At 37.0% G+C, this 26,297-nt stretch overlaps 5 protein-coding genes and 1 long non-coding RNA gene across 10 annotated transcripts; 1 reads left to right on the forward strand and 5 right to left on the reverse strand.

Annotated features, from left to right (window-relative positions):
- Positions 1–2,867: 2,867 nt before the first annotated feature.
- Positions 2,868–4,451, forward strand: LOC120015294. 4 transcript variants are annotated; one of them, XR_005471740.1, is made up of 5 exons: positions 2,868–3,014; positions 3,255–3,547; positions 3,663–3,738; positions 3,957–4,037; positions 4,153–4,451. XR_005471740.1 is itself a non-coding variant. In XM_038867651.1 (2 exons), the coding sequence occupies exons 1-2, from the start codon at positions 3,865–3,867 to the stop codon at positions 4,322–4,324; spliced, it is 345 nt and encodes a 114-aa protein (XP_038723579.1). In that variant the 5' UTR covers positions 3,758–3,864; the 3' UTR covers positions 4,325–4,451. The 4 variants fall into 4 exon arrangements, 1 of the variants encoding a protein (XP_038723579.1); XR_005471739.1 differs by having other exon boundaries at positions 2,868–3,547; XR_005471741.1 differs by having other exon boundaries at positions 2,868–3,547; positions 3,972–4,037.
- Positions 4,452–6,736: 2,285 nt separating this feature from the next.
- On the reverse strand, positions 6,737–12,982 carry LOC120015291 (protein PHR1-LIKE 2-like). 2 transcript variants are annotated; one of them, XM_038867648.1, is made up of 7 exons: positions 12,712–12,850; positions 11,900–12,080; positions 10,430–10,506; positions 10,278–10,332; positions 9,298–9,376; positions 9,147–9,216; positions 6,737–7,589 (listed from the first exon to the last, which is right to left on the reverse strand). In XM_038867648.1, the coding sequence occupies exons 2-7, from the start codon at positions 11,937–11,939 to the stop codon at positions 7,161–7,163; spliced, it is 750 nt and encodes a 249-aa protein (XP_038723576.1). In that variant the 5' UTR covers positions 11,940–12,080; positions 12,712–12,850; the 3' UTR covers positions 6,737–7,160. The 2 variants fall into 2 exon arrangements, with proteins under 2 accessions (XP_038723576.1, XP_038723575.1); XM_038867647.1 differs by lacking the exon at positions 11,900–12,080 and having other exon boundaries at positions 12,712–12,982.
- Positions 12,983–14,494: 1,512 nt separating this feature from the next.
- On the reverse strand, positions 14,495–18,479 carry LOC120014190. Its single transcript, XM_038866111.1, has 6 exons — positions 18,470–18,479; positions 18,331–18,383; positions 16,558–16,671; positions 16,272–16,488; positions 15,675–16,212; positions 14,495–15,578 (listed from the first exon to the last, which is right to left on the reverse strand). Exons 1-6 carry the CDS (start codon positions 18,477–18,479, stop codon positions 14,495–14,497), a joined length of 2,016 nt encoding a protein of 671 aa, XP_038722039.1.
- A 19-nt stretch (positions 18,480–18,498) lies between these two features.
- On the reverse strand, positions 18,499–19,957 carry LOC120015295. The gene is made up of 3 exons (XR_005471742.1): positions 19,834–19,957; positions 19,407–19,486; positions 18,499–19,015 (listed from the first exon to the last, which is right to left on the reverse strand). It is a non-coding gene; the product is annotated as an uncharacterized LOC120015295 (long non-coding RNA).
- A 2,916-nt stretch (positions 19,958–22,873) lies between these two features.
- Positions 22,874–23,711, reverse strand: LOC120014191. The gene is made up of 4 exons (XM_038866112.1): positions 23,610–23,711; positions 23,411–23,515; positions 23,025–23,317; positions 22,874–22,922 (listed from the first exon to the last, which is right to left on the reverse strand). The coding sequence occupies exons 1-4, from the start codon at positions 23,709–23,711 to the stop codon at positions 22,874–22,876; spliced, it is 549 nt and encodes a 182-aa protein (XP_038722040.1).
- On the reverse strand, positions 23,616–24,743 carry LOC120015293. The gene is made up of 3 exons (XM_038867650.1): positions 24,502–24,743; positions 24,274–24,397; positions 23,616–23,888 (listed from the first exon to the last, which is right to left on the reverse strand). Exons 1-3 carry the CDS (start codon positions 24,723–24,725, stop codon positions 23,766–23,768), a joined length of 471 nt encoding a protein of 156 aa, XP_038723578.1. The 5' UTR covers positions 24,726–24,743; the 3' UTR covers positions 23,616–23,765.
- Between the last annotated feature and the right edge of the window lie 1,554 nt (positions 24,744–26,297).

Below are 26,297 nucleotides of genomic sequence, written 5' to 3' on the forward strand. Positions count from 1 at the left end.
TGACATTTGTGATTGTTTGAGATCAATTAGATTCTATGTAGCACTACTTGAGCAATGAAAAAATATAGAAAAAAAAATTTTGTTTATAAATAAATGGTTTCTTTCATAAATTTTCTGTTGAATAACTGGGCCTCTTGCCTAGCAAGCAATGAGTTTCGAGTAAAAAGGTAGGAAATGAATGTTAGAGTACCCTTGGTGACTAATTTAACCTCGTAGCCTTTTTGACTAGGGTAATTAGGTCCATTGGGGTGTCTTAACACCTAGTGCCCTAAGCCAACTGGATTGAGAGTCATTGGTTGAAAGCTCGTTACATGGGTCATTTAGAAAGCTTAAGGAGGTTGAACATTGCACAAGTCACCTTTGAAAAGAAAAGGGAAAAGGAAAAGGAAAAAAATGTGAATAAGAATGGAGTTTGAATAAATGCTCATTGTATTTGCTATTTGATTCTTATTGTTCTTGGAAGACTTCATGACCTTTGTTTATGTCACTTTGAGGCCAAACATCAAGTGAAATTCATTATGTGCATCAATTTTTGAATTGTTAAGCAAGATGGATAAGATAAGATTCTTGGAGGAATGCTTTTATTGGTTTGAATGCCCTAATGTTTCAGTCTGTTAGTGTGGATAGGGTTGCAATTGTGAGTTCATTTCACACTTTTTGTTGATGACATGAATTTTGGCATTGAAGTTGTTTAATGTTTGTGGGTATCATTCTGATAAGCCCTCAAGAGACATAACTCCTCTTACTAGGGGCACCTAGGGGTTTAAAGGCTTGTGACACGTGCTAAGTGTCATCGTGAGCTCTACGAAAGTGGCATAGATTAGTTTCTTATTTAGAGTTAGTCCTAGTTATTTTATTTTTCATTTGAGCTTAACGGAAAATACTTTTTCTCTCCTTTATTCATTCTCAATTTGCTCGAGCTCCTAGAAGAATGGATTCTACAACATACACCCATCTCCATGAAGTTCAGGGAGAAAAATATTAAGTGATAGTATGATTACATCAACTTTCTTTCCACAAAACATCCATTTTCAATCTCTCTTTCAAAACAAACACGCACAGAAATTAGACTATAGAACAAAGATATTTTTTCCCAAGCGAACAAAGAAATTATTTATGTTTTCTTTAGTGTGGCTAGAGAAATTGCATATGGATTCACTTAAATAACAGTATTCTAGAAGTACTCTTTAAGCTAAAGGAAACGGTAAGGAACTAAATGCGACACTGGACTTCCTTTTCTCAATAAACAATAAAACACTGGACTTACCAAAAAGAAAAGTTGCGTAATTAGTTCAAGACAATCCCACATTTTACAAGCATGTTAAGCTTTATTTGCAAGAATTTGGATGAAAATCGCAACTCCTACTAGGGGCACCTAGGGGTTTAAAGACTTGTGACACATGCTAAGTGTCATCGTGAGCCCTACGAAAATGGCATAGATTAGTTTCTTATTTAGAGTTAGTCTTAGTTATTTTATTTTTCATTTGAGCTTAACGGAAAATACTCTCTCTCTCCTTTATTCATTCTCAATTTGCACGAGGACGAGCAAAGGTTAAGTGTGGGGGTGTTTGATGTGCCAAATATTTACATACATTTATGCATCCTTTACACATAAGTTCATCCCATTTTGAGTTGATTAGAAGTTGATATTGTCTAAGAAAGCTATATTTGCATATTGTAGGTGCCAAGGCAAGAAAGGAAGGAAAAGAGTGCAAAATGAAGATTTGGACTCCAGAAACGATTTCCGATCAATCGGACCTACCAAAATACCCAAAAACTTGTGGAGACAGATTGCATTTCCGATCGATTGGAACAGTATCCAATCGATCGGAGTTACTATCCACAGCACGCGCAGTTTAGCGAAAAAAGTTCCGAATTCAAGTGTTTTTGAGTCAAAATGACCCCAACTTGTTTGGGAAACGACATAAGAGTTTTGGGAAGTGTAAAAGGGCATAAAATAGGGTTTTGGGGTGTTCTTGGAGCTAGGATTCATTTTTTACCTTGGAGGCCACCATTTGAGCTTGGAGAATAAGAGGGTTCACAAGGGGGTTTTCTCTCTCCTCTTTTATCTTAGTTTTTATGATTGATTTCCATTGCTTGATGATGTATCTTGATTCTATTAGTGGCTAGATTTCTTTACTAGGGTTTAAATGTAACCAACCTTGAAGATTTAATAAACTTAGTTTCTTCATTTCTTGATTTCTCTCTCTTATTGATTGTCTATGGGTGTGCTTAATGTTTTTGAATCCTTGATCACCATCTAAATGATTTGTTGCCTAGATTGAGACAAGAAGGAGATTTCTAGGGTTTGTCTCAAGCCATAGATGATATAGGGTGCATGAACCATAGAAATATAGGGGCGTAACCTATGCAATCGCTAAATGGTTAATCCACAAATCTTAATGGGTCTTTGTCTTTTGAATCCGATTGTTAGACATAACAGGGATTAAAGATAGAGATATTTCCTGTATGACTAGACATAGAACATTGGATAAGTTAGGGAGACCGATTGTCATTATTGAGAGAGGAATTAGGGATTAAGGGAGCAAGGGGTTGAATTGGATAGGTGAGGTGAAATGAGTACCCTAGTGCTTCTATCTTCCATCTTTCATCTTTGATTACATTTGTGATTACTTACTTGCTATTTTGTTCTTTGTTTTAGTTTAGTTTTTAAAAAAAAAAACAATCACTCATCCTTTTCGCTCAATTTACATAGTTGTTACTTGTTTGACGTTGATTTTAATTGTCAACATACTTGTTCGATTTGTGCGCTTGCAAATATTTCACAATTTGCATCAACTTGCTCAAGTAATATTCGTTAGCTATTGCTGATTAGTTTTCCATTTTGTCATTTTCATGTTGTGGTCTTCGGTCTTCAAATTGATTTGCTTAATCTCTTATTTTTCGGTCTGTTTCTTTGATCCTCCTTCTGCAGGTTGCTACCAATTTTGTTTCAGTTCGTTGACTATCATTGTTCCCGCGTTGCCGCTACTTCCTTGAGGAGGTTTTGGAAGGTTAGTTTCGACCTATTCTTGCAGCCTAATCACGGGACAGCCGGTTAAGATTAAAAAAATTATCAGTTCCCAATAAACAGCTTCTATTTTCTTGCAAAACCCACAATGATAGCAACCTAAAACCCTTACTTCGCCCTTCATTTCAGGCTCTATGTCTTTGCTTTTATATGTCTTACTTTGACTTATGTGTGATTATGGATGTCTATTTTTTGCTGTTCTGATTTGAGTGAAGTTGTGCAGGGAGAAATACCATTTTCATTGACCTGGTGGAATAAGTTGACTTGGTGGATAATCGTTGCCACTGTTGTTTGGCTAGGCTTTACCAATTTTGTATCAGACTAAGCAGGCAACACGTAGTCAATTTTCCTTAGATTGTTAGAGGCGCCAACATTTTTCATTGGATTTTCAATTTGTGTTCTACAAACTTAAATCCTTGGGTAGTCTTGCTATTTATTTTTTTACATCTCTATTTTTGCGAGGAATCATGGCGAAGGATCCCGATCTCTACTCTGACATCGGCAAGAAAGCCAGTGGTTTGTCCCTCACTTTCTTTCTAAATTTGTATACGTAGACGAGATTGAATGGTTTTTGTGATATTTGGACTGTTTTTATGATATTATTGGTGGGTTTTTTGTTTGTGTATGATAGATATTCTCTACAAGGACTACCAGACTAACCACAAGTTCACAATCACCACCTGCTCTCCCAGACTCCCACTATAGTTGTAAGTTTTTATACTTTTGGATTCGTTCTTCCTATATTGTTCTCCTTTTCTTATGCGAGGGTTTATCAGAATTTTTTTGTGTATTTTTATTTATGTTTGGATACTGATGATGAAATTGCGTATGCAATGGATGTCTCTAACTATTGCAGTCTTTTAAGTGACAATCTTGGGTTTTCTTTTTCATTTACTGTAAATTTCTTTCTTTTGTTTTATGCAAGTTTCTTCCAATTTAGATCTCCATTTTGCAAGGAATCACGGCGAAGAGTCCCGATCTCTTCTATGACATTGGCAAAGCGAGGGTTTGTCCATTCTTTTCAGTGTAAATTCGTAGATGTAGACGAGATTGATTGGTTATTGTGATATTTGGATTGTTTTTGTGATATTATTGATAGGTTTTTTGTTTGTGTGTGCTAGATCAAGGACTACCAATTTGACCACAATTTCACTGATAGGACCATTACTAAGCAACACAAGAGGAGAGGCAAGATGGTTCGTGAGAAGACAAATGGAGGGTCCTGATCTTTACACGTGGGGCCTTTTCACTGGAGCAAGCACGTTGCTGAGACTTTGGCAGGGTTTTAAGTAGTGGTAGTATGGCAGAATAAGGCAAACTATGTTTTGTCTGGTTTTGTAATTGGAGGTACTATCTCCTCGAAAGCTAGGTTATCTTGTTACTATCGTTTTCTATTATCAATACAAACACCTAATCTTATTAATCCCAAATCTATGCATCTTGCTTGTTGTTTCTGAGTTGCTGGCTGTTTATACTGGTTGTACTCTATCATTGTATTGATACGAATGTCCCACATTGCTTAGATAGGGGACTTGTGATCTATTGATAAGAAGGGCAAATATCTTCCTCAATCAGCCAACAAGTTTTATAGGTAGTGGCCTATTAGGCTTGTTGGCTACAACCAACCCATATGTGGGTAGTGATTGGGCTTGTGTGGTTGATTAAAGAATGTATGGGCCTATTTGGGGAGTGTATGGGCGCGCACCTGGCGTGGTTCTTAACAATGGTATCAAAAGTGTTCGGTCTCTGCATATGTGGGTGTTTGAATCTCCCTTCATCTAGGTGTGTCTACGTGTGAGACAGGAAAAGGCTACCAGTGGATCTGTGGTACGGGTAAGCCCCAGCCCAGTGAAAGACCCCCCTGAGTGCAGCCAACATGGGCGTCGACTTCGTCCAGGTATGGGACTGGATTGGGTCGCCACGGAAAAGGCTGCCAATGGATCTGTGGTACGGGTAAGGACCCTAGGCCAGTGAAAGACCCTCACTGAGTGCAGTGCAGCCAAGTGCGGGGGTATTGATACGAATGTCCTACATTGCTTAGATAGAGGACTTGTGAGTGCGGGGGTATTGATACGAATGTCCTACATTGCTTAGATAGAGGACTTGTGATCTATTGATAAGGAGGGCAAATGCCTTCCTCAATCAGCCAATAGGTTTTTTAGGTGGTGGCCTATTGGGCTTGTTGATTACAACAGCCCATATGTGGGTAGTGGTTGGGATTGTGTGGTTGGTTAAGGAATGTATAGACCTATTGAGTGTGTATATAGGCACGCACCTGACCTGGTTCTTGACATTCACTATTACCATCTATTCTCCCCACAAGAGTTTTCTTTAATGGCAAAGGCAGTTCTTAATTTGCTTTCTGTCTAGGGTAAGTCTCATGTGTGAATATATCTTCTTTTTCTTATAATTTCTGCTCTACATGGTTTCATGTGCATGTCTATGTTGGTTATTAACAAAAACTGTTTTTGTTCTACTGGTAGGTATTGTTGTATGTATCATAGTGGGATTGCTGTCTCTATAACAATTCAATCTGTGATTTCCCAAGTATTTATAATGTTAGTTCTACTAACTATAAACAGTGTGCCAAAGATTAGGTAAAAGAGATGAATTTATACAACAATGATGCTATTCAATCTGATTACTAATTTAGGAGGGAAAAAAAGAGACGGAGAATAGTAGTAGTGGTGGTAAATAGAGCCACTTCTGGATAATTTTAATTTTTTGAGGGTTAAAGTAGTTTGGTTGAAAAAAAGTTAATTAGGATGTAATACTTTTGAATGGAATCTACAGGGTAGTTTTCCTTTCAAATCATACTGAAAAAGTGGATATCCATTTTGATACAGCTGATTACAGGGTGACTAAATATGAAAGCATTGAAGCTGTGAAGATGCCTAAACCTGCTGACTGGGGTGTGATGGCAAGCTGTGAACATGTCTGCTACAGTGGTGGAATAGAGGACACTTTCGTCGCTGACCTTTCGGTTGGTTTGGCAGCAGTAAGTGATGCAAGAAGTATGTTTCCCTTCAAAATGGGAACCACTGTTTGGCTGCCAACTTGGAAGACACTTCTTTATAATTGTGGTCGTCCTGGTGGATGTTCAACTGCATTTTCCTTCACAATGGGAATTTAATGTATAGTTTGTGTAAACCTTGAGCTATGTTCGTCAATTGTGTAAAGTTTTGCAAACCATGTCTTAATATTTATTTGGCCTGATATATTAAGTTATGGACTACAAAGGATTTTACATTAGGAATTAGGATCAGATTTAATAAATTACCTTCTTCAGCTGATGTGACTTTCTGTCCCTTATGCAGGACCAGATCAAAACTGGTGCTCCTTGCAGGGTAGGACGCCTTGCTAAATACAAAGCCATCTTGCTAATTGCTACTCTCATCTGTATCTGATTTATTTAGCTAACCATATTGTATTTATAAAAAATTGCAGCTTCTGAGAATTGAAGAAAAGCTGGTATCTGCAGCGGTCTATGCTGGAGCCAAATTCAGAGCACCTGTGGAGCTCAGATATAACGAGTACAAAGATGAACACCCGCCGCGACGCACGGGCTTCATCCTAGTTTAGTCTAAAAGTCTCCATTTCTTCTTTGTAGGTAGACTGGTCTTCCTCGTACTGCCCATACTAACGTTAATAACAGGGGAGAACAAGCGAAAAATGCAGTACTTCATAACAGAAAACATTGTCGAATCAGCATTAACATCTTTCATGACAATTTATAATCTCCAATAGCTTAACCCACAAGGGATACATCAGGCAAGATTGTACCTTTCATACAAGGTTTCCCATGTAGATTTCAAAAAGCGTTAAGAATCACTTGAACAAAAGCCGCAACTAGTTCCCCATCTAGCATTCCACATTCACTTTACCTGCTACAGGTATTTCTGAGTATCGTATATACCAAGAGAAGCAAACCATGGGACTTCCAATGTGCCACTTTCATGAATAAAGGGAGACAAGATTAAGTTAAATGATCTTTAAGAATATACAGACACAGAGGCAGTCAAAAAGGATGGAAAATATGAAAACAATAACAGAATAAAACCCTAAAATGGCAAAGGGGAATTCTGATTTAGGGATAAGGGCTGGCATTATGCTCATCCAATATCATTCATCATATATCCACTTCTTGCCGTATGTTGCCCTCCAAGGGCAATGAGTCGGCGTTACCAAATACAAGCCTTGTTCTCTTCTTCAAAGATGCAGCCTGTGAACCTACACCCAAGGAAGAAACTGGACTTCCAGCAGAAGTCAAGCAGCTCTCAACAGAATAATCACCAATGTGAGCCGGCATAGTAGAAGCATTTTTGCTCTCTAAAGCAGCAGCTAGTTCGGACAAGCAGGGTATTTTCATGGCATCAACAGGGACCACTCCTTGACAGTCATTTGAGACTCTGATAGCTAGCTCTGAAAGCTCCTCCCTAGCAGCTTCAAGCCTGGCAGATGCAGCGACCTGATCACTCAGAGCTTTACAAGCTTTCTCTAGTATGGTCTGCAGGTACTTTCCTTGTGCTTCAATCCGAAGTTGGAGGTGATGCTGCACCTGCTTACAGTGAAACCGTCGAAGACTACTATTAAGAACTATAATCAATTTGCCAACATTAAAGTCATTAACTCCATCAGATGCCATTGCTTAAGCTTATACGAGGCCTCTTATTACCATAAAAGAACAAAAACAAAATCCTCATTTCAAATATGGCTCATGTCAAAATATTTGGAAAAATGTCTCCCATGACCACCTCCCCTACCTTCTCGTTAAAATGAAAAGGTACCTGGAGCTTTTAAACACACTGTGGTTATGTATGAACTTACCATCTCACACACACGGGACAATCAATGTTGTCACCAGGCGGCCAGGCGTGTCGGGCGAGGCGCACCCAGGCTGCCTCGCCTAGCCTTAAACGCCTATCTTTAGACAGGCGTGGCCTAGGCTCACGCCTCAGACCCAGTGTTGTTAAAAGCGAGAGGCGCACAAAGGCGCATGACCCATTAAATGCCCAAGGCGCACACCCTACCGAAGCTAGGTGCAATTTTACGTTAAATATAAACAAATATAGAGACATGTCAATAAATATATATAAATTTATTATATAATAATCACATATTAGTTTATTATTTTTAATACCTTAGTGGAGACATATCAATAAATTAGCCACTCAAAAATGCACGTCATAATAGAGATTGTTTTCAAAATCTGCACTGTTAAGAGGTAATGTAGAATTCATATGCTTTTGACACCTGTATTAAGCTTTTGACACATGTATTTTTAGATAAATAAAGCTTTTGACACCTGTATTTCTATGTCAAAAATAAAATGAAAGCTTTTAAAAAATATCTTTAAAAGAGAATAAAAATATCTTTAACAGGTAAGTTGAGTGTTTTTTACAGATATTTTTATTCTGTTTTAAAGATATTTTTTTAAAACTTTCATTTTATTTTTGACATAGATGTCAAATTGTCCTAGGCATTAAAAATATAGGTGTCAAAAGCTTTAGTTGTCTAAAAATACATGTGTCACAAGCTTAATACAGGTGTCAAAAACATATGAACTCTACATTACTTCTTAACAATGCAGATTTTGAAAACAATCTCTATTGTGACGTGTATTTTTGAGTGGCTAATTTATTGCCATGTCTCCACTACGGTATTAAAAATAATAAACTAATATATGAATATTATTTAATAAATTTATTATTATTATATAATAAATTATATATATTCAACGCATCAAGGCTTACGCCTCTCCTTCGTTTTCGCATTTGAAAACATTGATATTTATTGACATGTCTCTATATTTGTTTATATTAAACATAAAATTGCGCCTAGCTTCGGTCGGGCGTTTAATGGGTCGTGCGCCTCTCACTTTTAACAACACTGAGGACAATTACCGAAATAAATTCCTAGGACCATCATGAACAACTAAGGGCATCCCCAGAGGCAACTTACTTTGTCTTTGACATAAGTGGATTGTGTCAATTCGACTTACTTTTGACATGTAATATCTGAGGATGACATGTTCACAAGTACAGAAAAGGTCAATACCAAGTCCACAAGTAACTTTATAAAAGGCAAACCGAAAGCAACAATAATCAAAACTAACCTCCAGCTGCTCATGCAGCCGTCGCTGGACTTCCATCTGCACTCGCAAAGCCTCAGTAACCTGGTAACCACTGATTAAAGCCGAAAGGCATTGTAACATGCAGGGAGATGGAGTAACGACTAGTGAAAGTAAAAGAAGAAAGCTAACATACTTGTTCAACTCTTGTCCCATAATTCTTGATGAAGTTGATGTAGATGATCCTGTATCCTGGCTTTCTGCAACACAAGATGCTGCAATCCAAAAACAAATTATCACCTGATGAATGAAAATTTCATCAGGTGCTCTTCTTAGAAAAGTTTTATTATTCGTGCCGGTTGGTAAGTGGCAAGAGTCACAAGACATAGATTTGTCTATCTGCCTAATTCATTTAAAAGGAAAAAATTTTGACAGACATGCCAAATCTATAGCATATCTGCAATAGAGAGAGAGAGGAATTCTCACATAAGGGTCTAATGTAAGGATGTAAAATAAGGGTTACGTTTTAATGGTGTGGATTAATGAGATGAGAAGTGGGGTCCACTGTTTTGGGTCCTACATGTTTCAAATTAATGGTGAAAACATAGACCCTTATTTTACACGCTTATGTGAGAATTCCTTTATACATATACAGTTATTTATACAATATCACATTTTCAGCAATATATATTATAAATATATGAAAGGAGTTTAAATAGGACATGACGTGGATACATACACATGTCATACATTATAATTTCTATAAACATGTGTTATATATCCACCAGTTGGTGCATACACAAGCTTATCAAAAAAAGTGAGTTCATATACAGCTCATTGTCTTCGTGTGTGTGTGTGTGTTTGTATATTGCCTAAATATACATGCACAGATATATTTACACATATAACAGAAAATGCCTAGTGTGATTATTGATGACACGTGAAACCTGAAGGGTATTATTGTCCAAACAGTTTCACAAACCATTTGTAATCCAAATTCCAGCTTTTAATTGGTATTGGGATTCCTTGTTCTTATAAGGATTCTCAAAACCAGTATTGGTATTCATCTTGTAATTTTTTATTTAGTTCATACCACACAATGTAAAGTAATAGGATTCCCATTACCATCGCAATACCAAACCAACCAAACGGACTCTAAGGTATCAAATTTCATACCATCCTTAGCTTTGCCAGTTGACTCCTTGCATGATTGCTTTCCCAACCTGTATTTCTGCAATTGAAAAAAACAAATCAACAAAATTTTGTGAATAAACAGTTGAGAAAGAGAGAGAGAAGGGATGGGGGGAGGCAGAGAGTGGAAACAACACCTGAAGATGTGACTTCAAGTGATAAAGAGTCAAGCCTTTTACCCCCATTGTTCTCATAATAGTCTTAGGTGTTGCCACTGCAGCGCATTTCATCACAGTATCAGACACCATAATTAACAATCAATGACATGAACTCCTAAGAAAACGAAACATAAGGATCACTGCAAAACTATAAGTTTTCGCTAGTGAGTAGTGACATTTAAAGTGCTAAGTATGGTGCATATACAAATCAGCATGACTTAAATGGAAATGAAAGAAAAAAAAAATTATGTCATATGACAATTTTAGGCTTCAGTTTTGAACTTTTGATATTATTATCAATAATCATCTTATACCCAACAACATCAGAATTTCTGGTGGTGCAGGACGCAATCTAGGACCAGGGCCAAATGCCCCAAGCTCCAACTTATCGTAGAACCAAGCATGCCAGAAATAAATTTTTCTTCATTACAATCAACGTGATCAGCAATGCATCAAAATACCTCAAACCAATTAGTATTTGCAGATGAAGTTGCAGCTAAGACCTTAGGCTTAAATTTTAGATCAATGTTAAGCTTAAGCATAATTAATGGCCCAGAGGTAGCATTTACCATAAGTCGATTTACATAATATTTATTTCCCAACAGGAACATTTATCGTAAGCTATACAGGGAAGATGTGAAGCCTTCTCCAGACTTTAAGTCAGGTTAACCCTACAAGAAATAGGTCCATATCTTTGCCTTAAATGGTTTGACCCCGCTTTTTTTGGGTAGTGAATGCATACCACCAATATTTGTTGCTATAAACAAGGAATTGACTTTAAATATCCTTTCCATACATGCAAGATATACTTGTACACAAACTAGGAGCCTTGAGGGATGTAGTTGACCATGTCTTTAAAGAGAGAGCCTATTGGAAGAAGAAATCACGAATTTCATTCTTTGTTCTTGAAAGAAGATTTGCAGTTAAATATAGTAATAAAAACCGCACCCAAGCTGACTCATCTGATGGACATACAACCAAGCGGGGTCTGCCAAGAAATTGACGGACAAGCATGACCAATGTAGGCTGTCATCATTGAGAATGACAGCAATGAGCATTGAAAGGCAACTCCTAATCAGTTGAACATTGAGTAGAATGCTATCCATAAGAGTTCCTGTCAAACCCAAGGGATGTCATAACTTCAACTTTGACAACCTATCTTTGTCTCTTGGATCCTCTCCTTTTATGACCATGCTTGCCAACTGATATCTTGGGAGACTCAAGCATGATAGTAAGTCCATCATGTGAATAAACTATGAAAAAGCTTTTATTATTGTCCTTCTCCATTTTTTTTCACTATAAAATTAAAGAGCACGATAAATGTAAACAACTCCCGTGCAGAAGGTTCCCGCAGTGGACAAGGTCGGGAACAGACATGATGCATGCAGATCTTATCGACTTATCCTAACATATTATGTGGAGAGACTATCTATAGGAATTGAACCTGACCTCTAGGTTGGACTTCAGAAACTCTACCACTAAGCCACATGTTCGCTTGTGCACAATGGTTGCTGGAAATTCCTTATTTCTTCATTCAAGAGCTTTTCTCAACAAATATAATACAATAGTCCTCTATTGCATCTGCCAACTTAAGGTAATAAATCTTGATGATGCAGTGCAGCCAAGGTTTCTTCTCCAAAGAAATTGACCATAATACATCAAAGCAACAACATTTTGTTAATAAAAAATCGCACCTTCAACAAATCATAGCTTTGGTAAAGGCATCGGCAACACAAAGATCAATTGAGACATTGTTTAGATAGAACACATTGTTTCTGTTATTGGCAACCACAACATTTGCATTACAAAGAAAGTATCCTATATAAATTTTTTTAAAAATATTAGTCACCACTTCTGGTCGTAATCTCCATTGAGAGGTTGAAGTACATATCACCACATGCTTGAAATGGATAATGAAGTATTCTTTTCTACATAGACTGCATGGTTGTTCAAATTTTAAACAAAATTATTCAGGAAATTCACCAAACAAAAGAAATTAAAAAAAAAAGAAGGAAGAAAAAGAGAAGCACCTTCCAAAGATTCAAGAACCCAAATAGAATCTACCAAAAATACGAAAAAATTTTAAAAAAAAAAAAAAAAAACAAAAACAAACAAACAAACAAACCCACATTGCAAGTTCCATGTTCGGCAAAACCACAAGCCACGGATAGAAAACCCACCAAACTCCGAAATCAAAACGAAAACTCACATGAACTGAAAAAGGAGTGAATGAAGGTCTACACGTAAGCATATAAACTTACTGTCTGGGCCGCCGAGCTGCGTGACGGCGTCGACAAATCTCTCGTGGAGCTCCGCTGTCCACCGGAGTCGGGGCTTTAGATCCGAGGTGAGAACGAGGCACGCGTCCCCAGGCAGATTCGTCCCTCCCAGCGAGCCGGCGAAATCCAAGCCGTTACCCCCAACGCTGCCTCCGTCGACCGGCAGCGAGTGTATCGTCGAGTACATCGGCCCTGTTTCACTGGAAAAATGCGGCAAGGTCAATGGGTAAAATGCGTATCCGGTCGGTTCCGGCCCTCGGAGCCCCAAGTTGGGGCGAGGAAAGAAGAGTGTTTTGATGTTTGAATGAAAAAAACGGGCGAGTGGGTTGGATGAGTGTACGAGTGGGAAACAATAATGGGTTTGTCTGGGAGTGCTTTCAACTGCTGTTTGGGTGTCGTGCGATGCTATGAGGTGAGTTTGGAACGCGAAAAGTTGTTTGGTGCATCACTTTTAAAACTGTGGTACGGTGTTGTGAGGTACATTTGGTGTATCTAAATTACGGTTATATTAGATGACTAATAATATTAATATAAAACCACTTAATGTTTACATTGTACATTAATCTAAAATAAAATAATTGACTTAATTTGATTACGTATAACAATTCAACATATATTGGTGTTTGGCAGTGCGTTTGCACTGCGTTCAGTTGCACCGCATCACAGTTTTTTGTATACGCCAAACAGCTTTTGCTTTCCAACTCACCTCACAGCACCACAGCTTTTTACCTCACAGCACCTCATCACACCACACAGCACTCCCAAACGCTTACAATATATGTTGAATTGTCATACGTAATCAAATTAAGTCAATTATTTTATTTTAGATTAATGTACAATGCAAACATTAAGTGGTTTTATATTAATATCTCACAGCACCTCACCACACCACACAGCACTCCCAAACACTTACATGGCATGCAGTGGTTGCCACACCGACAACGACTTCTTGTTGCAGGGTTAAGTAAATTTTTGGTCACAGAAAAATTTTTAAAATTTTATTTTGGTCATTTCGATCAAATGTTTCAAATTACTCACTCAAACAAAATTTGTTACATTTTGACTACTCGAGTAGATTTATGGAGATTCTGGACAGTCAAACATCCGACGTGACAAGTTGACTGTTATTGAACCGTTTAATTTGGCTTATGTGGCTTGATGGCGTCATTTTTATTGCAAACTTGGTGACATGGCTTTTCAATACCCGATTTTAACCCTAAGAGCCATGTCTTCTTCCCCAATTGTATCTCTGCCGCCTCCTCCACCATGGCTTATCTTGTGCTAAAAAGGGGGGAAAAAACAAAAAACCTAATTTCATTAATCATGACTTTTCTTGTGATTCTTTATCTACTCTTGTTAAACCTATAAATCCAAACCTAGGTATTGTAACAACAATTCCACCTACAGATATTGAGTGTGGACATCTGGAGATCTGAAAATGAGTGTGGAGATGTGGAGCTTCGTTAGAGATTTGGAGCTTCGACCTACCCTGTTGATAGAGGCGAAGATTTCCCACTAGTACGGAAGGGAAGGAACTCAGTCAAATCTTCATCTACATACGCAATTTTCATATTACTAAACGGTGCGTTTTAGGCTTTGTCATTAAGTTCATTAACAAGAGTGATTGGCCACGTGTAATGGTTTCATTAGTTATAGTTGTATGGGTACGATATTGAATGAAAACTAGTCTTTCTTCTTTATTCCTTCTTGCATTTTCCATCTATGTATTGTGTAATTTTTTTTTTTGATAAACAGAGAAGATATATTAAGAATCAGAAAAGAAAGATGAAACATCTTTCAGGAGAGCAGGGCCTATACAAGGTGGGAAGTCTTCTAACCAGACTCTAAAAGGCCCCAACACTTGCGCATTCCTAGCAAGAGTATGAGCAACAGAATTACATAAACGGTTTGCAAATTGAAAATACACACACCCCATAGACCTAGGCACATCACGAACAGCATCAACAAGATGGCCATACACTGAAAGCTGGTGCGAGTCAGAGGAGATAGCAGTGATAAAAATTGAAGAATCCGACTCCACCACGAAATCTCTAAACCCAGCCTCTCCACTCAACTGCATCCCACGAAGGACTGTAAAGGCTTCAGCAATAATTGGCCCAAACTTTCCATAAATGACTTCAACAAATGACATAAACACCTCCCCCTTATGGTCTCGCAAGACACCCCCAATCCCAATGGATTGGTCCGCAGCAAAGACAGCACCATCAACATTCAGCTTAAAACCATTCAAAGATGGTGGCTGCCAGCAACCACTCTGGGTTGGGACACGGGCTTGGGTAGGCAAGGAGGCCCTAGTAGCCAACGCTGACAGCTCTTGAACATAAGAGCACACAAAAGACATTGTCTCAGCAGCATCTCTGCTTCTTTGGTTATGGAGAAAGTTATTCTGATTGTTCCATATAACCCAAGCAGAACAAATAAAAAGACAAGCCTTCGAGGGAGGCTGATGGAGCCCAAGGATAGGAGCATATATCAGAGGAGGAAGATCCCCTACAGAGATTTCAGCTTTCAGACCCTGGGCCACATGATAAGTAGATTTTATCGAAAATCTTCCTTTGCTATCCCAATGCCATAAAATATGGTCTACAGCACGGAAAGGGCTTATAGGAATAGAGAGGATTAACTCCACATCTGAAGGGATGAAGCTATTTTGAACTCGGTCTATATCCCACGAATGAGTGGCTTGATTAATAAGAGAGGCCACAGGAGCACCTTTGATTATATCATCAGGAAGCCAAGAAATAGGTTTAAAAGTAACAGGCCTTGGCAGCCAAGTATCAAGACCCACTCTCACGCTAGACCCATCACCTATTCGCCAACGAATTCCCCTAGATAAAAGCTTTTGAGTACCCCAGATACTCCGCCATGCAAAGGAAGGATTAAAACCAAGCTAAGCATTAAGAAAGTCACCATGCGGAAAATACCTTGTCTTGTACACTTTTGGAAATAAAGAATGAGGATCAGTCTGAAGGCGCCATCCTTGTTTAGCAAGAAGGGCTTGATTGAATGAGTCCATATTCCGAAAACCCAAGCCTCCAAGATTTTTAGGACAACAAATTCGCTCCAAGTTAAGCCAATTGATACCACGCTTGACCTCACCATTGCCCCACCAAAATCTGGCCATCAACTGAGAAATCTCTTTGCAAACTGAGCTAGGAATCCTGAAACAAGACATAGCATACGCAGGGATTGCTTGCGCTACTGCTTTTAAAAGAATCTCCTTACCACCTTTAGAAAGATATTTTTCCTTCCACCCTTTGATACGAGCCAGAATCCTAGAACGGAGAATCTTGAAAATCTCTTTCTTAGAACGCCCTATAAAGGCAGGAAGGCCCAAGTATTTTTGGTGCTGAATGGAGTTGGCAATACCAAGCCATTGGGACACCTCTACCCGCCTTGCCTCTGGAGTATTTGGGTTGAAGAAAATATTTGATTTTTCTGGATTCACTTGCTGGCCCGAAGCTTGCTCATAAATACGAAGGATATGGTGATAGCTTGACAATCATCCTGGGTGGCCTTACAGAAGAAAAGGCTGTCATCCGCAAAGAACAAATGGGAGATTGATGGGCCACCCCTAGCCACTTGAAATCCCTGGACTAGATTAGAAGTTACAGCTTGTTGAAGCATACCAGATAGGCACTCAACACAAAGAATAAAAAGATAAGGCGAAAGGGGATCACCCTGGCGGATTCCCCTGCCCGGCATTAGGCACCCACGCGGAGACCCATTCATGACCACCTAATACGAGACCGAGGAAACACAAGACATTATTAATTGGATCCACTTATCTGGAAAACCCATCTTCACCATTAAAGCTTTTAGAAACACCCATTCGACACGATCATAGGCTTTACTCATATCTGATTTGAAAGCCAAAAAATACTGCTTCCCTTTTGATCTACTTTTTAGTTGGTGCATAACCTCGAATGCCACAAGAATATTGTGTAATTAGGTCAAGGATGCAGAGGCATAACAGACTTCCGTAAAGTAAATAGGCATCAAGCCAATGAAAGAACATAGGCAGAGGACATGGCGTGTGATGGTGGTAATGGAGACATTTTTTTTGACGTTTTCTTTTTTTTTATTTTGTTTAAAACATATGTACTTCAGAGTAATTTTTTTCTAAGATGGATCCGTGGATGATATAAAAATTATATTACTAACTAATTTTTTTTCAGGTCACTACAAGTGTAAGGTTTTGATTTCGCCATTTGTAATTTTGTAGAAAGTTTATTCCACTTTAATCCACATCAGCATTAAGCCAATTGTAGTTAACGGTCAACACGCCACGTAAGCGGGTTTACTGCCCAAATTCCCAAAAATCTGCTCGAGTGGTCAAAGTATAGCAAACAAAATTTTTGGATGACTAACTTGGAACGTTTGATATTTGGATGTCCAAAATGAAATCTTGAATATCTTTCAGTGACTAAAAGTTTACTTAACTCTCTTGTTACATCACCTTCTCTCCTCATTTTTTTATATTATATTTTCCTCTCTCTAGGAGAGATTATATAAGGTCTGTTTGATAATGCGGAAAGATTGATTTTCAATTTTAACGAAAATGCTGTGGGGAAAAAAACTGAGATTAAAGATGTGAAATATTCTCTGAGATATTTAATGAACTAATAATTGACGTTAGCAGAAAAGTTGTTGATTAAAAGTATTCTCTTGAATTTAATAATAAATTTTCCTAATTTTTTAATCATTTTGTTAATAAATTTAATTTATTATTAAAATTAATTTAAGTATATTATAACTTATTATTAAAATCAGTTTCTTTTTTTTTAAGTATAATAAAATATAATTGTAAATATTAATAAATTAATTTATTATTAGATTAATTTAAGCATAAATACATATCAAATTTAAAAATTATATCAAATTTTTAATCATTATATTTTATTTTATATGATCTTTTATTATATATAATGTGTATTTTAAATTTTTATAACTATTAAATTTAATTTTATAAGTCTTCTCAAACAAGATTAATTTTATAATATTAAGTAGAAAAATAAAATATAAATTTAACTAAGAGTATATAAGTTTAACTAACAAAGTAATAGTAACTACTTTATTAAATTTATATTATTAAAACTGTGTGGCCAACATTAGTTTTTGTAAAACGTAAAAAAAAAATCAATCAAATAGCACATATGGAACGGACCTGCTTTCAAAAGTACTATCATACAAAATCAATCAAAATATCAGAGAGCACCTATAGCGCCCATATCAAATAGCACACGAGATGCCCATATCAGATAGCACACGAAGTGCCAATATCCATTCTTGGTACACCAAGGCTAACGTATATTGTCGTTAGCAAACAGTATCCTGATAGATAGTAACTCCCAAGAAAATGGATAATCATCAATCGTCAAATAGTCAAATAGAATCAGAATGGCATAGGGTTTTAGAATCACTCGTAGTAAAAATCAGAAACAATATACAGTCCAGAATCAGAAGACCGAATCATTCAAAATCAGAATAACAAATCATTCAGAATCGAAATATCATACAATTTAGAATCAACGAAACTTATAAGAATGTCATATCGAAGGATAGCGAATAGTTAAGTACTTGTCCCTTAAGTAAGCAGATCAAGACAAACACGGTAGCTCGATAAACAGTAACTGAATTGAAATATTGTTAGAATACACCTTGCTTGCTCAAGTACTAGTATCACTCACTTGACAGTTAGTCACCACCTAAAACATACAATCCACCATTTAGATACTTGCATGCAAGACGTCCAATTTATTACTAACATAGTTTACGAAAATTTGACAGCATCACGATACCCAGAGCCAAAAGCCCAAAATTGTAATATCCCACCAGTACAAAAATTACACGTCAATTACCCAAATTCAGCGTGACTATAGTATAGAACATATGCAAGAGCAATCCCAAATGAAACTCCATTCCCAAATCCGAAATCCATAGCTTTAAACAAGGGTTTAAAACCATTACCTTAGTGTACTCGAGAATACCGTTCTTCTTGCTTTATATCACCCTTAAGAATGGTCTGTGAATAGGGATGAAAATGATTCGCGCCGCCCGCTGGCGGCTCTAGTTAGACTCTGCCTGAGCTTGGCTTGTACGACAAAGGCCCCAAGCTCGGGCCTAATATTAAGCTCGTTTAGAGTCTTCATGAGCTTCATTTTGCACTTCCTCCTCCTCATGCTCTTGTTGTTGCTCTTGCTCTTGCTCTTTCTCCACATCCACGGACTGAACTTCTGGGGTAATCACATCGTCAATTTCCATCCTGAAATGTCAAAATAATGTTATCCCTTAAAAGAGTCAAAGTAATTCTCACAATCCACACAACAACTGTAGAGAAGCAGCCTCCATATAAATTCATCTGTTAAACACCTAAGCCACTAATAAAAGAGTCATTATATAAACTAATATTGTGTATAGGTACATATTTGTGCCAACACACAAATCTTTGAAAAGAGAGTTTCATATAGTTTTACGCAATCAAATGAGCTATTTGGAACAGCAATTTTAAAAAAGGGTTTGGTCAAAAATCAACATCAAGCAATTAAAATGAAAGGCAACCAATTAAAGAATATAGCAGTAACATGATAGTCTACCTAAATATGAAGAAAAACAATAGATGAAAACAAAGGAATTGAATTGAATTGACGATATACCTTGGTGTAGTATCTGCAACCCTTCTCACCAAGAGTGACCAAAAGAAGTTTCAAGTTAGGGTGCCACAGTGACCAAGCAGCTGCATCATCAATTTAAAATACCATTATCATGATAATATTATAAGATCATGGAATAGAATTGTCATTCTAAGCAAGTTTGTGTCTTGGGGAACCCAAAATCCATTTAGAACATTTAAAATACCATTATCATGATAATATTATAAGATTATAGAAATGGTTGAAAAGGACCCGCTTCAATCACCTAATAGGACTTTCAAGGTCCATTGAGCATTCTAAATTTCGTCATATCATTGAATAAGAAAATCAAAGGCTAAACACAGCTTTGGGTATAACTAGTACTGCTTATGATTCACCCCAAGCATTAGATTAGAAAGGAAAAATGAAGGAGATGGAATTTGTTTCTAACATTTTCACAAGCTTTACAGGATCAAGCAGTTGTGGCGAAGCAAGAAGCACTGGTAGTAATTAGTCTTTGGAAGAAAGAAACGGTCAGGAGGCAGTAGGTTCTTCAGCGATGAAGAAGAACGAAAATCAACACAGAACTTACAGCATTGATAGAACTCACCTGTCAAAATCACAAGCCACACAACAGTTAGCCGACGACAAGGCCACGCACCAGTTAGTCAAACAGTCAGTCACCACTCACGATCTTTCTTTCATAGAATTCTTGGTACAAGCGTATAGGATCAATTAACAAGGCTAGGGCCCATCGCCCATGGTAATTGGTAAGAGATTAGGGATTTTGGACAGCATTGAGCTTTTGAATTAAATAGGATAAAAAGTCTGGGCTTCTTAATTCAATTAAGAAGGCTTATGCATTAATATGAGCTCTAGGGCTTAAGAGCCCGACTTGTCCAAGCCCAGACTCGGCTCTAAATTCTAAACGAGCTTAATATTAGGCTCGAGCTCGGGTCCTTTGTCTTAAGAGCCGAGCTCGGGCTAAGCCTAACTAGGGCCACCAGCGAGCGACCCAGCTCATTTTCATCCCTACTCAACACCCCTTAACTAGTTCCAATAACTGAAGACAAAGACGACCTCCAATTTTCCTTTGTTCCTTTTCTTTCCCGACTACTCTGTCCCTTTTATTTGTATGTCTAGATCTTTCTCGTGGGTTCATGTGAAAGCTAGACTTGTTACAAATATTAACTAAAGTTAGAGAACCCATAACAGCTTTTGTAAACTCACCCTATCCGCCATTTTAGAGGTTCAATATAAAAAAAAATGTTCAAAAACTTGTTCCCAACAGTTCTTGTAAAATATCGGAACCTCACTAGCAGATCTATCAAGCGGACCACTGTAGATCCGCTACTCTTTTTTTAATATACGAAATGTTGGAATGGGCCCACATATGAAAACTACATCATATTACTTTTTTTCCTTTCTTTATTTCTACTCTCTTTGGTTCGTGAGAATTACATCCAATTTTACTTCTTTATTTTTCTTAACATAAACTATATTTTTATTGAATAAACTTAAGACTACATTAAAATTATATAAGAAGATAATTAGAAAGCAAAAATAGTACAACTATGATTCACTATAAATATTCCATAAATGCTCGATAAGATCACTTTGGTTGAACGTTAATATTTTATAATATTTTTTATATTATTATTTTATTTTAACATAATATTTTTAAAAATATATTTCTTTGTCTAAAATATAGTCTATAAAAATTAAAACAGAAAAGATATTAAAAAGATTGGAGAAATGAATATTTTAAGTTATAGAAGATGATCTAGAGGAGCTGTTATGGAGTACTGTTGAATTGTAATTATGTAAAATTATAAAATGACTTATTTTACTATATTTTAGAGAATCTTTTTAGAATAGTTGTTAGAGTTGCCCTTAGTTGGGCTAAGCCCATTTCCTAAATTTTGAAGCTTATGTGCTTCTTAAACTAGGCCTGGGAAAGTCTAAAATAGGCCACGTCCAACCCAGAAGAAGTATTACTAAAAGACTTTGGTCCACAAATGATGTGTTATATATCTTGTTCTCTAAAAGGACTTTATCAAAGTCTATTTCTTACCCATAACTTTTTTTTTTTGTACATTATAAAATACCATATTGTCTTCAAGGTAAAAAATTCGAGCCTATTATTTCCTTCCTTCCTTTTATTTATTTATTATTATTTTTTATCTCAGACGTTGCATTTCATTACTTCCTATTTTGGAGAAACTCTCTCGTTTGAGCGTCTCGCTTATGGAGGTATGTTCTCTTTTTCGGATTCTCTATGCTCAGAATTTTTCATGTTTGGAATTCTCTATGCAAGGAATTCTTCATGTTTGGAATTCTCTATACTTGGAATTCTTACTATGGTTGGATAGTTGCCATGCTCGGAATTTTTGCCATCCTTGGATCTTTTGACATCCTCGAAATTTTTGCCATCCTCGGATTTTTTCCATCTTCGGATTGTTTCCATCCTTGAATTTTTTGCCATCCTCGGATTTTTGCCATCCTCGGATTTTTGCCTTCCTCGGATTTTTTGCCATACTCGGATTTTTGCAATACTTGGATTTTTGCCTTCCTCGGATTTTTGCCATCCCTAGATTTTTGCCTTCCTCGGATTTTTTACCGTACTCGGATTTTTTTTGTACGTTAGAAATTTTCTAACTCCTTTTCTTGTTTATCATGCAGGCAGTGTCTATGTGGTCAGTTCTTCCTGACCATTTTGTTGCTATGACCAAGAATGATTAGAGAAGGCCGAGACTATTGCTTTGATTTCATTTTTTGTCAATAAGGAGAGGAAGACACTGGAGGAAGTGTGGCATTTGAAGGAGGTGATCAAGTCGTTAAACCTTGAGGGGGATACGACTTATGCTCATTCACATCTTCGCTCACCTATCCATGTTTTGGACGATGCACTACCAAAAAACACTGCTTTTGTGATGGAAATTTCCGTCACAACCAAAGTGAAATCTGTCGCAAAACGAATTTGTGACGAAAATAATTCCGTCACAAAAACCCTCGTCGCTAAATTTTAGCTGCGGTTTTTGTGACGGAAATTTGTGATAGAAGTTGCGACTCCCTTTGTGACGGTTAATTAGCAACGGACTTCGTTTGCGACAGATATTAGTGACGGAATTATTGCGGCGAAAAAATGAGGGAAAAAAAGAAAATTTATATTAGTGACGGAATAATCCATCACTGAAGTGTCACGAATATAGCGACGGAATAATCCGTCACTAATATATTATTTATTTATTTTCACAATTCTTATTTAATTTTATTTTAGCGACGGAATATTACTAAAATTTCCGTCACTAGTATTTTACATTATTTTAATAAAATATTTTTAAAATATATTTATTTTTCACAATTATTTAAATTTTTTAAATTATTATCAATGACATAATTAAATTAGAATACTTATATTATATGATTAAAAAATATTCCAAACAGAAATAAATTATAGAACATTGTTGTCAAATTATTACAAAACAAATCTAGTCATCCTCCTCCTCCTCCTCACCCCGACCCTCACCCTCATCACGGCTAAGATTAAAATCAGAGGGTTGCATATTGAACCGAGCAAGTATAGCCTCCATCATCTGGTCTCGCTCAGACTCCCTCCTCGCTTGTTCTTGCAACTACTACCACAAGGTAGTGATCTCCTCTGTCAATTGATCATGTAACTCGGAGTTCATCCGAGCCACACGCTCCTCTATCTCTTGCTGTGAATACTTAGGACCCGATCCAAATGATGTGCTCTGGGAAGATGAAAAGCGCAGACGACGCACATCGTCTCCATAACCGTAGGCACGACCTTTCTTATTAATACCCTTAGTCGCCTTAAAGAACAAGGAGTCATCATCAAGCAGCTCAATAGGTGACTCTCCCGTGGTCGATGCTTGACTGGATTGGGCTTCCTTCAGCTTTATGTAATCATCCTGTATCAAAGTTAAAAAAGATAAAATGTCAAATATCATAACGATTTAAAGATCATATTAATTTTCTAATTTAATAACATCTGTATTACTTACGTATGTGGTGGATGCTCGATGGTCAACGAATTCTTGAGTAGACCTTTTCAGATGGGTACAACGAAAGACCTCAGCCTTTGTAGGATCTCGACCATATTCTTCTTGCTGTAATGTAAGTTAGAAAGGACAAGTGAATTTTAATCTTAAAGGCAATAAGCAATTGAAGATGTAAAACTAAGAAGAAAATTAAAAAAATTACCAATTTCTTAATATAGTTACAATGGCGAATAGAGCCACCAGTATTAGTGCACCCTCCAATTTCAGACGCTCGATTTTTCTTTGCCTTATCCCTTTTTGCCATATAAGCTGGTTGCGCACAAAGCTTTTCAAGCTCATCTCTAACTTCCTTTTTAATCTATTCACCTTTATCTTTCTTTTGTCGAACCTTCTCCATCATTCCCCGCATTAATCCTCCATTCTTTTTATTCCATGCTTTCATTACTCCATGATCATCGGCAGGGTCCCACCTATATCTCTTCTGTAAAAAAAATTGTATGTATGTTATATATGTATATATGTATATATGTTAACAAATATGTATGTAGCCAAGTTATCTCTTCTGTAAAACAATATAAGAGACCAGTAAAAACAATATAACATATCATATATATGCTCAACAAAGTTAACAAATAAGCATAAATTATGTAAGACACCAAACCATGGTCTTGGGCAACTTTACTTGGACATTGTTTCCAAATGAGATATGGGTAATTTTAATTAAAAGAACATTTTCAAATAAATCAGAGGGTGCAGTAGAGTGATGAGCTACTTGAGTAGTTCATAGTTCATTACTATTGAACTAGTAAACAGAAAATCAAAGCTTGTGGAACAATTGGACAATTTTGTAAGAAAGTTATATTTACCTTGAACTCTTGAAAATAAATGCCCTTCATCTCATCAGGAACTTCCTTCCATGTGTTCGCGTAATAATCAAACTTGCTCTTAATAATCGTAGTCATCACCCTGTGAACGTCAGAAGGCTCGAATCTACAAAATAGATAATGAGAAAATATTAGTGAAGTAAATGTTTGTATAATTAATGTTTCCATAATTAATGTATATAAAATAATAAAAAGGAAAAATGCACTTACCCTGAGTCAAGATATGGTCGTATAAATGTTTGGTCAGACACAGGAACAGTCGATGGAATTTGCTGTGACAAGGAGCAACCAGCAGCTTGATTGTCTATCGTCTGGGTGTCGGAGGTGGGTGCAGGTGGGTTATGGGGCATGTTAGGAGTGTTATGGGTCGTTGGGAAGAGAGGAGATGATGGAGGCGGCACCCACATCTCGGGATAAAACTGGGCAGGTGACATTATAGGTGGCAGAATTGAATTGACAGATGTCGGTAATGAGGTTGTGCTGTGAGGGGATGCTTGTTGGGATGCTTGCTCTGGTGGCACTCTGTTATTGCCAAGTCTGTTATTGTCAATTCTGTTATTGCCAAGTCGGACAAGTCGACGACGCCCTCGACCCGATGGAGTATCAGTATGATCATGGGAATGATCACTAGACATCTGCAAAAACATATGAAGAAAAACAGCACTGGAACATGGGAATGAATGATCACTAAACAATGCCATGACATATGAAGAAAAACAGCACGAGCACTGGAACATGGAAATGATCACTAGACATGTACAAAAACATATGAAGAGAAAAGGCAATGGAACATGGGAATGATCACTAGATATCTACAAAAACATATGAAGAAAAACAACAATGGAACATGGGAATGATCACTAGAGATCTGCAAAAACATATGAAGAAAAATAAAATTGGAACATTGGAATGAATGATCACTAAACAATGCAAAAACATATGAAGAAAAACAACACTGGAACATAGGAATGATCACTAAACAATGCAATAGCCATATTTTATTGATTATTCCCCTCAGTGCAAATTGAGACAGTGTAACATTGTTTCTGCAAAACATCAACAGAAGTTTATGGGAGAGCAAAAGGGGGAAAAAGAGCTCGCCTAAGGATTAACTGGTGTATTATGTGAATTACCAACAAAAGAGGAAGTGAAATTATTACCGGCAAACTTTTATATATCGAAATCCTTTTCTTATCTCTTTAGATGGCAGAACAAAAAAAGAGTGAAATCTCTAATTTATCAAGCAAAAAACATAGATAAAACCCCTAATTTTATATCTTGAGAGTCGTCACTCACTCACATTGAGAGCTTCTTCGTTTTTGAGAGTGAGTCGGAGTTCCTCGAATACAAGTCGAGTGTAGTTTTCGTCAACAACAAACCACACAACCCAGACAACAATCGTGTAACTAAGAAGAGAAGGCACAAGAAAGCAAACAACATAGATAGAATCCCTAATTTATAAAATAAAAAACGTAGATAAAATCCCTAATTTTATCTCTTGAGAGCCGTCACTCACTTTGAGAGTGATTCGGAGTTCGTAGAATACAAGCGAAGTGCAGATTTCGTCTAGAGCAAAAGGGGTGGATTTCACGAGCAGTAGGCTGCAATTTTGCCAATCTCTGAGTGAGAGAGAGAGAGAGAGAATGAGTTGGGTTGATTTTGAGAGATTTCATGATTTTTAATTTTTCGCCATCGCGCTAATTTTTTCGCCATCGCGCTAACTGTTTTTGTATATTTTAATGCCCAATTGTTTCATATATGGTAATTCATACCCAATTGTTTCATATATGGTAAATAATAGTATTTAATACATTATAAATTGGAAAAATATTTTAATGAAAATATAGTATTGACGTATAACGGTCTGTGGAAGAATTCTTGAGAAGTTAAAACGTGTTCGGAGAAAGCCAAATAGGAATCGGAATTGAAGTTGCTGATTTTGAATTAAAGTTTCAGTTTTCCAACTTTGACAGTCCGTAACTTTTGATCTGCTTGTGTGTTTACTT

The sequence above is a fragment of the Tripterygium wilfordii genome, chromosome 14 (genome assembly GCF_013401445.1).
Source record: "Tripterygium wilfordii isolate XIE 37 chromosome 14, ASM1340144v1, whole genome shotgun sequence".
NCBI classification, from domain to species: Eukaryota; Viridiplantae; Streptophyta; class Magnoliopsida; order Celastrales; family Celastraceae; genus Tripterygium; species Tripterygium wilfordii.